This window comes from Plectropomus leopardus, chromosome 11 (assembly GCF_026936395.1).
Source record: "Plectropomus leopardus strain MGB_pleo_1.0 chromosome 11, ASM2693639v1, whole genome shotgun sequence".
In the NCBI taxonomy this organism is placed as follows: Eukaryota; Metazoa; Chordata; class Actinopteri; order Perciformes; family Serranidae; genus Plectropomus; species Plectropomus leopardus.
Window position 1 is genome coordinate 34358861 of NC_142186.1, and position 13583 is coordinate 34372443.

The window sequence follows — 13583 nt, forward strand, 5'->3', positions numbered from 1 at the left end:
AGCAACAATTATGAAAAGAGTTTTAGGGTGTGTCCCTCCTATGGCAGCGAAGATCAAAAATGTTCTCTGAGCAACATGAATCTTATGAAAAACAAAAAAATAAATACTTTGAAAATGAAATGCAACTGTACTGGCATGACTGCCAGATGTGCTGCATCACATTTTGCACAATCTTTTTTTCAGGAGAGCGGATTTTAACATTATAATCCAACAGATGTGCAGAGTTTGGAGAAAGACAAGCAGTAAAAACACCGAGGTCAAAGGTCAAAGCATCCTCATAAGAGGAGACATTCAGGAGAATTTTTTTACCTTTGACTGCGAGAAAGTGTGTACAGGCACTATGAACCAAAAACAGCTATGGTTTGCAGTATAACCTGTTATACACACAAACACACACACACACATACACACACACACAGACTTACCGCGGGCTTGTTATGTCAGCTGAAACAGGAGTGAGGAAAAGATTGTGAGGCTGCAGACGGCTTTTATATCTACGGCAACAGACAGGGAGGGAGGGGGCGTCGCCCAAAAATGTGTTCGACAACATGACCCCTCCCCCCTGCACACACACACACACACACACACACATACACACACACATAAACACACAATGACAATTTCAGCTGACCCATGTCAACACACACACACACAAACGCACACAAACGCGCACGCGCACACGCACACACACACACACACACACACACACACACACACACACACACACACACACACACACACACACACACACACACACACACACACACACACACACACACACACAGGGTTGAGTATAAATAGACATGGAATGGGGCCGCTGGAGGAAAACTGACATTTGTAATCTACCCTTGTTCCAGTAATGTGACCTTTGACCCCTTGAAAAAGGAACCTTTAAAATCAATCAGAGGGTGGCGGTCTGCTGAGCACACACATTTTAACGCATACAACGCAAATACACACACACCAACACACAAGCGCAGAAAATAGCTTGATGGTGCACGGAAGGTCACGAGGGTCAAGGTTCAGTGTGAGGCTGTTTGGTCTTACAATGGTCGGCCACACATGACGCGTGCGGCCAACGGGCTTCACATCCACGCAAACACACAAACACACACACACACACACACACACACACACACACACACACACACACACACACACACACACACACACACACACCCGTTCAGAGGTAATCTATAGTGCGTAATGCTCATCTCTCAGCTGTTGCATTTTTTTTCAGCTCACACACATGTAGGAACAGGTAAACTGTGGCACATCTTTGTGTTGAGTCTAAACATGTCAATCATTTCCTTTTAATTATGAGTACATACACACACACACACACACACACACACACACACACACACACAAGTATTCAGGTACAGCAGCTTCTTGTATTTAAAGCCTTAAAGTGGTGTTTACACCAATTCTTACTGTATCAGTCAGATTCCTCTCAGGGCGAATTTCTGAATCAGCACGATGTCAGATCAATATAAGCGTCAATGTGGGAGTTATGGGAGTTATGGGAGTTATGGGAATTATGGGAATTATGGGAATTATGGGAGTCGCCCAGCTCCTGCTCATGTTTGGTCACCTTTTTCTCTGATGACGTAAAATCCAAAGATGTTTTTTATTTGATATCAAAGCAATTTTTATTTGTAGCTGAATTATTCACAGAGGTCTACTCCTCTCCAAAACACAAGGACGACGTGATTAACCCTTTGAAACCTGAAGCAACATCACTTTTTCTTGTGGTGCTTTCAGACGCCTTTCACAAGTATTTAAACCTCTGACCTCTGAGCAAACTGATGCAATGTCTTTCAAAAATATGGAGAAAAAAGGACAATGAGCAACTTGGTTAAAGAAGTTCCACAAAATGCTAAAAAATTGTGAATTTAGAAAATTATTTTTAAAGAGTGAAGGAAAAATGTCCAGGGAAAAACAAAAGGCGATGAAAAACCTATATTAATCCTAATTACACATTCAAGCAATGTGTTACATAATTATTACATAATTATTATAATGCTTAAGCTTTTTTTCCAGGACATTTACTTGCCTTGTTTGTGTTTTACTTTATCTTTCTTGTTTTTTATTATTGTATTTATTTTTTTTTTAAATTAATTTTTAGGTTATTACTTGTACTTTTTACTAATATCTTGCTAATTTTGGGGTCATTTCTACTTTCTCTGCTCCCATATTTAAGAAAAAGAAAAAAATCACACCAATCTGCCCAGGTTTCAAATTCTGACAGAAAGATTGTCATTTTTATTGTAAATGCATATCGCTTATTGGTCTCATTAACTACTAATAATCTGTATCGTTATCGCTACTGGAAACAGCTATCAGCCTCTTGTTTAAAGGCTCTACTCTGTAGCTTCCATTTTGTTCCCACTTTATCACCTCAACGTCGGAAGAATGACTTCCCAAATCTGAAACCACGACCCTCGGACATCACATGAATGCAGCTTGAGTCTTTGCAGATCGAGGCTCAGCTCTCTGCCGTCCTCTGGAGTGTCACTGTTGTTGCTATAAGACAGCGGGGACTGAAACATGAGACAAACTCGTCCTCTCCTCCACCGACCTCGACTGCTTCACATAGCGAGACTTCCAAAAACTAGGTCGCCGCTCTCTGATTACACGTCAGTACAATAACAGCACAGGGCCGTGCTGGATATCAGGCTGCGGAGTCACAGCCCCTCAGATCCTCCACAGAGCCGACGCGCTCTGCCAGGATCTTTATGTACAATCCTCAGACATTATTTTGTCCTTGGCTTTGGTCCAATGTGCACGTCATGTTTAAAAGTACATCGTCCCAGAACAGGACATGCAAATATCATGCAAAACGCAAGCACAAGGCCGGTTCTAGGCACGGGCATGAGGGAGAGAAATGCCCCCCAAATGCTCAACCTGCCCCACTATGACCAGCCTGAAACCTGAAAAAATTGGGCTGGTGTCTTTCAAAACCACGGGAATAAACATAAGGAGCAAAAAATTACAAAAAGGTAATAAAAAAAAAGGCTGAAAATTACCTGAGGGGAAGGGCAGGGTTATAAGCTATCATCAAAAACTAGAGACAAAATGTCCAGAAAACTATATTTATAATTCTTCTGATTATATATAACATCATATTGCCGTAAATATATACACATTTATATATGGAGCACTTTCTTAAGGTCATTTTATTTGTATTTTTCTTTTTTTTTTTTTTTTACCTCTTTTTTGGGTGCTTATTTTCAGGTAATTTTCTTGTAACATTTTACTTATGTATTTAATTGGCCCATTTCTTGTCCTGTTGCTTGTCTCCCTTTACCCATATGTTTTGAAGAAATCATTCCAATTTTATCAGGTTTCATCATAACTTTGTATTGTGACTTGATTAATGTGATATTATCAGAGAGGCTACCTTGCTAAATATTTTTAAAAGAAAACTAAAAACGTATCTCTTCACTTGAGCCTTTAACTAGCTCCGACTTAACTGCTTTGCGTTCTGCTTAACACTTACGTACTGCTGCACCTCTTTAAATGTTGTATTTTCCTTAATTTTTTATGCATTTTACACACTATTTTGGCTTTATTTCTATTAATAATGTCAACGGGTTTCATTTTATTTATTGTATTTTCCATTATGAGTTATGCATTCTGTGCGTTCAATTTTTATCCTTATTTTATCTCACTTTCACTAGTATTTTCAAGTGTGTTTTATCCATGAGAAGATTCGTTCTATGCTTTCTATTATTATTTTATTTTAGCATGTAGATTTTATTACGTCTTTTGGTCTTCTATGTCTTTTAATGTGAAGGACTTAAGGAATGTAATTTTTTCTGCCAAACAATTACCCTTAAATGAATGAAAACAGAAGAGCTTCTAACAGTTTAACAAATGTTTTTTAACTATAACTGAAGCTATTTTTCATAAGACTGTGTATAAAATATACAATATATATCTTTTTAAACTAACCATAATAAAGGAAAAAATTTTGATCCAGTGGTATTTTTTTCAATACCATCGATAGGCAAGTGTATAGGGTATGATCATGGTCAATTTTGGTACCACTGTATACATCGCTGCAACGCTATCAGGCACATTGATGCTGGAGCGTCTGCTGGAGCGATACTCAGTGGTGTCAGTGTTTCCTCGGGTTTGATCAGCTTTAAATCCATCAGTGTTTTTCCTGTACATCAGCATTTGATATGATTTGCACCTCGAAGCCCAGAACCTTCTGTAAACACACGACTGTGGCTTGTAAAAAAAAAAAAAAATCTAATCAGATTTAAACAAACAGCTGGGTTTTACTTTGTACCTTGACCTCGTTTGTATCTATCAGCAGACGTCATGTAGTATTTCATGTAGTATTATCCTCGGCAAACTCTCGTCTGCAAACAAAACAAAAGCCAAATCTAATCTGAAACTGCTCGTTATCACACATGTCAGGTCACACATCCAGATCCTTTCAGAACACAACGATCTGTGATGGGAAAGCTGCTCTATCGCATGTTCGCAAAGCTTCACGTCTACTTTGAATAAAGTACTGTGCATGTCGCTGCAGCACACGTGCACGCACGCGCAATAAAACACACCTCTGATAAAATACCGTACTCATTCTGACAGTGCTGCAGGTACAGCTATCAAAAACCTTAATACTACTACTACTTATGTTTTTACCTTCTTCTATGCCATCATCCTTTACAAATTTATTTATATTTAATTCAAAATTCACAATTTACCCTTCAAATAATTATAGACGTACGAACAACTCATAATAACCTGATGAAGACCGGTGTTACAGAAGCAGAGAATACTAACACCAACAAATCTAAGATTTCATATGTATTTATTGATTTATTCTCACTAACTTTGAAATGACATTTGTCAACTGCAAGAATAAATAAATTTAAAAAATAAAACAAGATAATAATAATGAGAGGAAGAATAAAAAAAGAATCTCCGCATCCACAAATTGAAAACTGAATACCTACACAATTAACAAATATTCAAAAAACCGAATATTCAGGTCTAGGCCTACTATTCATATTACTGCAACTCCTGCCAGCACTTCTGATCCTAATAGGACTGATACTACGAACTTAACTGGCACTGAAGCAACTTTTACTGCTGTCGTCACTATTTTTACATATCTGTTCTTAATAAGGTCTGATACCCTTCACCAGTTTCTAGTGGCCCCAGCTACACTGCTTTGGTTGTCATGGTGACATCCATCTGTTGCGACAGATAAAGCGGCATGGCAGCACCCAGAGAAGGACAATTCAGGTGGAGTTCAGACTTCACCTTGCAGTATATTATTACTTAAAACGCCTCTAATTCATCGCTTTCTAAATCTCTTTTTTTTTACTGACAAAACAAATGTGTGTACTTCTGACAGAGTGACTTTAACAACATCCTGTCACCAAAAATATAATTCAACTTTTCATTCGACATAATGTGCAGTGAGTGTTTTTGGTAAAAATGAACTGGGAACCAAAATGTCAAAATGAGAATTCTGTCAGTAATTTTGTAATTTTATTTTATTTTTTTAATTTTTGCCAAATTCTTCTGTTAGCTTTCCAGGGTTTTCACATGTTTTCATGGACAATAGTTTCAAACAGGTCAACGGGTTACCTGTTAGTGGCACGACACGACACCGGGATCAGTGGTTGCCAAGGAGGCTGTCTGTGCTCTCGCCCGTTTTAGAGTTTGCTGGCTATTTCCACAATATAATATCTCCTTTCTCGTAAAACTACGACTTTATCTCCTAACATTACGACTTTTCTCTCATAATATTACGACTTTATTCTCAAAGTCTCAAAAAAGTTTTTTTTTTCCCTCAATGTGGCCCTTAAACTCCACTGTAGAAGTGTCACTGAATACCACCGCTACACAATATATTTTAACAAGGCTGCTGTTTATCAGAATTTGGGCATTTGAGACTTTTTTGTCTGGCTGCTAAACAGCTTGTCAAGTCACAGAAATACCTCGTCTACTGATCACCTCTAATGACTAAAAACGTGAGGCTGATTCTCCCGACGCTTTCCTATTGTCTTTTCTGCAAATACACCTGAAAGAGAGCTGACCTGCAGCTCAAAATGCGGCTCTGTTCTGCCCTCCAGAGGACAACGGGGTGAAACACACTCCTGCAGAACAACAATCATCTTCGTGACAGCAGATTTTTGGGAGAAGTGGAGGTGTGATTGATGGGGGTGTACTTCCAGGATCCTGGTGTTTCATGTGCTGACTCACCATATTGTCTTACTGGGACACTTAAAGGAGCTGAGTCATTGCTGCTATGAGTCACAATATTTACATTTTTGTCACAAAACTGGAATTTATAACTTTGATACGATACCTGGAAAAATATCACTAGTGGGTACCATTTTCAGTACCACACAGAAAAGCTGAAATTTAGGGCATACAATTTACATTTTTTTAAAAAGATATAGGTATAACAAGGCTGTGACATGATGATGACGACTTTTCTTCTTTGAGTCGTCAGCAGAGTAAACATTAACAATAAGTGAGCGCGAGAAAGCGCAGCTGGTAACTGTCTATCGATACTGAGAAAATAAGTACTAAAACTATTTTAAATATTCAGAATCCACAATATTAATAAATCAAGTTGTTTTTACATGGTTTATTCCTCAACTCCTTTACGGCTAAAGGTCTCATTCATACTCCAGGGTTCCCCCACATTGTCATGGAATTTCAAAACTTTTTCAAGGACCCAAAATGATTGCTTTTTTCTTGCCCAACTCCCCCAGTTTTTTTTTAAGTTTCTGGGTGTGATTTGGTGTTTTTAGAAAAATAATAAATAAATAAAAACAAGTATTTTAAAAATTTAAGAAAGCAATAAAAAACAAAGAAATATCACCCAGAAACTTAAATGAAGAAAAAAAATTGCCAAAACAGGAAAAAAAAAAAAGATTTTCTTAAACTTTAAAAAAAAAAACATGGCTTCCAAACCTGTTTCCCTGGGAAACAAAAAATTGGCCAAAGATGTAAGAAAGAAGAAAAAAATCAACATTTTTTTAGAAAAATATTTTCTTAAAAAACAGCTGGAAAATAAATACATAATGCAGCCATTTAAAGCTGCATGCCCCTTCTCTAAAGCCAAAAGTGATATTTGACATGCCTCATGGACATACGTGAAGAAAGAGACGGAACGCGGTGAGAAAAATGAAGGAATATTTACGATGAACAAACAAAACCAACCGAAACTTCGTCACACGTCGAAGCGTAATAAAGCTACTTTACGTCATCAGCTACAGAAAATAAGTTCACTGTTACGTTATTTTAATTTGATTTAATTTACTACACACAACACATTTACATGATTTTTCCAAAACTTTCAATGACTTTTTACTAGTTCCATGACTTTTCCAGGTTTTCCATGACCATGGGAACCTTCTTTATCATGGACACGATTTCTTAGTTCTGGATATTTTTACTGTTTCATTTGGAAGTGTCTGCACTTTAAAGCATGAGACAAACATGCAACAACCAGCAGAAACCAGTAAACAAAGACATGCTGGTTACCAGCAGCCGGCTGTAAACAAGGAACCACAGCAGGTTTTTGGGAATGACGAAAGGAATGCACTCTGTTTTTCTGGGATGCCCAAATATTTCTGAAATGACACAGACGGGTTTGTACGAGAGTCAGAAGGAATGTCCCTGTAAAATGTCCACACGGGACAGAAATGAAAGCCTAGCGGCGTTTCTGTCGTGAGGTTTAAGACTCCCCGGGGTTCAGAGCGGATGTTTGTGCCTCTGCAGCATCATCAGAAGCAGATGGTCACAAGTTTCCAGGATGAAGGTCGGACGGCAAAACCAGCTAAATGTTTACTATCAAAGTGGCTTCTACGTCCCAAACCTCATCATCTACTTTCACTCTTTAACCAAACAACTGGAGCTGCGAAGGATCCAAATAAACACAAGGCGGCTGGCTGCCCTGCAGCTTGGTTGTCATTTTAGTCTATTTCGTTCTCGCCTAAACTTTTGTTTAAAAAAACAACATAAAAAAAACAATGAAAGCTAAAAAAAAAACACCACATTTTTTTTAAAGAAAAAAGGATTGCCAAAACTTTCAAAAAATCCCCCCAAAAAATTAAAGAAAAAAAAAACTCCCCCAAAAAAAGATAAAAAGATGAAATGTTGTTTTTTTGAACGAAAAGAAGAGGAAAAGAAAACATGCCCGCAGGATTGAAAGGCACATTTTCTGTAAAAAAAAACAACATTTTTTTCCTTTTATTTATTTCTTTTCTTTTCTTTTTACAATTTTTATTGATTTTTTACAAATTTTTGGCGATCTTTTTTCTTTTCACATATCTTTTCTTTAAATTTTATTTTGTGATATTCTTAAGAAATTGGGCGAAAACCTGTGGACCCACCAAATAAATTATGCCATTTATCATAGCCAGAAACTGGAAAAACAGAAATTATCGTTGAATTTTCAGTTTTCCGACGGCCCTTGGACACATCACCCGTGAAGCTCTGGACGGCTGAAATCAGCCTCCCTTTACTTTGGATGTTAATGAAATTAAACCCGTCAGCGAGGACAGACACACACACAGACTTCGCTCTGTTGTAAACGTACAGACGTCAGCTCGCAGCTTAACTCACAGTTCAAACACAAACTGAGGCCAACTCTTTCAGAAATCTGACGCATCACAGTTCTCAGTTCCATATCTCATCTCTGACGCTCCCTTTCAGAGATCACAGAGTTCGTCCTCTCAGGTTTCTTGATAAATTTCACAACTTCTGTTTCACAAACTGGCAGTTAAAAGTTGCAGTTCTTAAATCAACAATGATGCAAACGACCAGAGGTGAAGCGGTCAAAGTTCACGGTAACGTCAAACCTGTCCGATGGACGGAAAGCTAAAGTTATTTATCAAACAGTAAGGTTTTCTGTCAAACACTATCAGTTTACTTTTTACACACAACAAACCCACTGCTGTAAAACCAGCTTCACTCCTCAGACCGCTGCCAGACGACGCCAATAAAAGCACACCTATGATGACATAATGAGAGGCAGATACCTGCCACTTAGGAGCAATAAAACCATGAACGTTTATCTGCAGAATCAGCGTCTGAATGCTGTGGAGGCAACTCTGGAAACGGATCAACTGTTTCTGGAGTAAATGATGAGAAATGGCAGCTGGATCTGAGGATTTCTCCCTGTGTTTGTGTGTGTGTGTGCAAAATATTTAAGACATGAATCATAAAGATTCCAAAATAGATACAACGCACAGCAACGCCCTGTAAAACGCCTGCCAAATTCAGAGTCTAAATATCTGATTCCTCATCATCGGTCTTTGTTGGAAATACTTCAGGGTTCTTACAGTTTAAAACAGGTTTGTTTTAAGACTTTTTCAGACTTTTTCAGTGCCACCTGAAATAAAAAAAGACCGATTTTACACAAAAAATAAAAAATGAAAGAAAAAAAATCATGCCACAGTCATCAACTGCCACCAATTACTTAGATTTTCAAGAATTTTGCCCAAATGTTTACATTGACATAAATTAGACTTTTTGTTGGTGTTAATGCAAGCAGCATTTCCCAATTATTTTGAGATTTTACAACGCTATTTCAGGAAAAAAGTATCATAAAATTCTACTTTCTATGTCTCAGAACTTTTAAGACTTTGGAAAGATTGATTTAAGACATTTTAATATCAATTAAGGACATGTTTTTAGATTAACTATGTCCATGCCTTTTAATACTTTTTATGGATCCGTAAACTAAAGGCCAATCTTTTTACTCTGGTCTTTTGCTTAATTCATGTGCTGTTCTTGTTCTCGTGTCTTCAGTCAAACTGTGAGAGGTCACAGATCAGAGAATGTTCTTTACAAAACGTTCCCACAATGTTACATCAGAACAAAGGAAAAACATTTTCAAAGCAACATTCAGTAGATGTTAGTGAAACCTGAGATTACACTTTTTTAAGATGAAAATGAAAGAAAAAAACATTGTTTGATGTTTTTGCAGAATGTTACTAGAATTTAAAGAACTAAAATAAAAAAAATATTTAATTGTTTACCTATATTTTCTTTCATTTATACTGTCGTTGCATATATTGTTCGTCTTGTTGGTTTATGTTTTATTATATATTCTGCAGCTGCACTCAGCACTTTTGCCCAACACAGATTTCCTTGGTGACAGTTAAGTATATCGTATTGATCTTATCTTAAAACTTGCCGCTGAAAAACGTCACTAAAACATGAAATTGGTTGCACTGTACCGTACTCAGCATGTTTTATGTACCAGAAGTGCTAGCTGGGATACCCCTTCCCCCTGTCCTCCTGCTGGTGTGCAGTTTGTGAGGAAAGTTTATTTTGTGGAGAAATTCCTGTTGGGCAGGTTAGAGTGGACTCAGTGTTCAGTCTGAGCTGCTGCAGCTTGCATAACCTGCCTGCGTCCCGTCCAACGGTCCCCAGCAGCAGCACGACGCTGTTTCCAGGTCAGAGACGGAGCTGCAGAGAGCATCACCGAGTCTGCACCAGCTGTCAAAACTCTCTGCTCTCTGACTGAGAGGCTGCTGCCTTTTCTGTTTTTGAAGAGCAATGTGATGACCTCTAAAAACAGCTGCTGATTTAGGAAACATACGCGCCTGCGCAGAGCAGCATGCAAACCCACTATACTGTCAAGGCAACAAAAATTAGACTATCCCATTTCCGGGCGTGATTTTCAGAATACAAGCGCACACGTGTTGCAATTTCCTGTAGGTGTTACATGACTCGAAATGCAACAGTCCCATAATAACCCAGACAATTTAACAGTAATATATAGCATTTCTCGTTAATGCTATTTTCTTGTAATCCACAAACAGAAATCTTTTATTTTAAGAATTGAGGACTCTTCTCAAATAAAACGATGTTAAAGAAAAATATGTTTTTTTTTTATTTCTATGGCTTTCTAGATGTTACTGTCTTTTGTCTATTTTAGTTTTATAATTTTCTCTTTATTGCTTATTTTGAGGTAATTTTTTTGTGACTTTAACTAATTACTGGCTAATTTTGTCTTCTTCCCATGTTTTTCTTTTAAGCAATTCCAATTTGTTTCTATTTCTAAAAGTCATTTTCTTTTTTCCTTATTCAAATAATTATCTTTACCTTTTTTAAAAATTTTATTTTATTATTATTATTATTATTTTCACAATTTTCATGCTAATGTCTGGGACATGTTTTCTTTCTTATTAGTTAAATTCCTCTCAGCAGCTTCTGTCAACAACACGCGTTCCCTGTCTTTTATTTTGAAGGCAGCCCCCTCCGTCTTTTCCGGTGTCTTATCTTTGTGCCCGCGGTAATCTTGACGCAGCACGAGCGTGTGTTTTCACTCACCATCTCTATGATCCGCGTCTTCTTGCCCGCGCGCTTCTTCTTGGCCACGATGTACTGAGCCAAAACCACTCCGCCAAACAGGGCGCACACGCTGGCGCTGGCCGCGGCTCCGACCTTCACCACGGCCGTCCTGTCCATGAGGGGTCCGCTGATACTCCACCGACCTGCCGCCGCCCGCAGAGTCACGTCCTGCCGGTCCTGCCTCCCGTCAGCCTGCCGCTTCCTACTGGTGGAGCCCCGCCGACAAAGATCTTCAACGCAAAACAGGAGTACTCACTCTGTGCGAGTTTAATGTTTGGTCAAATAGCAAGACAGAAAATAATGACGAAAACATTAAAAACAATAAAATATCGAAATTAATTATTTTAATGTCTTATACTTTTACAATAAAACTGACAAAAACACTGACATGGTCCATGACTTTAAGTACTTTCAGCCGTTAACGTTATTTAAATCTCATTTGTAAGCTAACGTTACGTTACTTAACAGCAACACATAAGCTAGCAAACTTGTCAGCTAACATTAAATATTTGTGAGGGTAAACTCAAATTAAACGCACCTTTTTATCTCTATTAAGAGCTCTTTTGTGTGTATTTAAAGCTTTTAAAATTAACGCAGCTCTCTGTGATTCGATGTCGTCGCTCCCTGATTTTTCAACGTAAAGTTCAAAACAAAATACTCCTGTTTATACCGGAAATACCAAAACAAAAGTCATAAACAGCAGAGATGAATCCACAAAAAATAAAATAAAAAAAATAGGGTTGTCACACAATTATTTTTTAAAATTCCCATTAATTGCATAATTTCAATAGTTGATCATATTTTTCAATCCCATTATTTTGCATTTTAAAATAGTTATGAAGTACTCAGCCTCTTAAATAACAAATGTCTGCCTGCTATTAATATGATCAAAAAACATTAACACATTATGTATGCCTTAATCACATTATTATTACAGCATTATCACTGACAGCCCTAATGAAAATATAAAAGTTTGTACAACAGCGCAGATATGAACCCTCAAAGATATATAAAATTAAACTAAAAATGTTTTATTTTAAATTAAGTATAATTGTCTTATGAATTTATTAACCCAAATTCAAAAATCAGTTAGCTTTCAACACCTCCAGTTAATTAAATATAGTGATAAATATTATAAAAGTTTGGTAACTGGCCCCTGACCTCCTGTCATTTTGAAAAAGTGGCCCAGTGCTCCTGTTCTAAAGGGACTAACATATAATTTTAACATTATCAGCAACACTGAACATGAAATGATAGAACACTTACCAAATTCAATGAAGACTCCACTCTTTACCACACTGCTTTATCCAAAGGTTTGCTTTTTCTATGGATTTTTATAGTTGTTTTTTTTAATTGCATCCTATCTGTCAGTTTCATGCTGCTGTGCTGTTTGCCTGAAACAAAAAAAAAAAACAGCCTATTCTTATGTTTCAGGATCCCCACCCCTCAAAAAACTTCATCAAAATTAGAACTAGGGATGATAACAATTAATCTACGATTGATTAATTGGCCTTTAAAAATTTAAAAGAACGTGAAATTTAATTGATTAATTTATGGGCTATAAAATGCTGCCAAAATATATTTGCAATGAGTTATTGTGAGCTTTGGCTGAAACGAAATGTTTTAATTCAAAGTTTTAGTTGTTTTTTTTTTTGGTTTTTTTTTTTTACAAATAATGATTAATTGATCGTTAATTTTACAGATTAATTAGTTAACAAAAGTGCTTACAATTTGCAACCCTAATTAGAACTTAAGCACAGCATTGCTTTATCGCCAATATATTCTGTTTTGGCTCTTTTTAAACTTTGCTACAGACACATAAACACAAAATGACACAAACATGCAGCAGGAGACTGGATGTGTGACAGTGAACAGCCTCTGCTGCAGCCTGAAAAGTTCAGTTCAGTTCTGCGGAGTGAAGCATCTTCACAAGAGAGAATCTTTGTCAACTGACATCACTGTAGCTCCATTTAGAAAAATTTACCCCAACACATAAAATTAGATTTACAAACTTTGTAAAAAAAAACAACAAAAAAACCAAACAAACTACAACAATAAACTTTTCACATGATTACCTGACAATGTTTTTTTTTTTCTGGCGTGTCAGCATTATGCTGCTGTAAATTGTTTTCAACGCACACAGACTCCCTGCAGTTTTGAGCAGTTTTACAGATTCGTGACAGAAATCTCACACACACACACACACACACACACACACACACACATTTGAGAAG

The 13583-nt window shown here is 37.2% G+C and overlaps 1 protein-coding gene across 4 annotated transcripts in view; it reads right to left on the minus strand.

The window, feature by feature from the left end:
• nt5c3a (5'-nucleotidase, cytosolic IIIA) overlaps window positions 1-11547 on the minus strand; it is a 19472-nt gene extending 7925 nt beyond the window's left edge. Inside the window, exon 1 of one of the 4 annotated variants that reach the window (XM_042489942.2) lies at window positions 11329-11547. In XM_042489942.2, coding sequence (XP_042345876.1) covers window positions 11329-11466 — 138 coding nt within the window. In that variant the 5' untranslated portion in view covers window positions 11467-11547. Of the gene's footprint in view, window positions 1-425; window positions 565-10252; window positions 10278-10400; window positions 11266-11328 lie in introns of those variants that run through there. The other 3 variants (XM_088084698.1, XM_088084699.1, XM_042489943.2) reach the window with 3 other exon arrangements.
• Between the last annotated feature and the right edge of the window lie 2036 nt (window positions 11548-13583).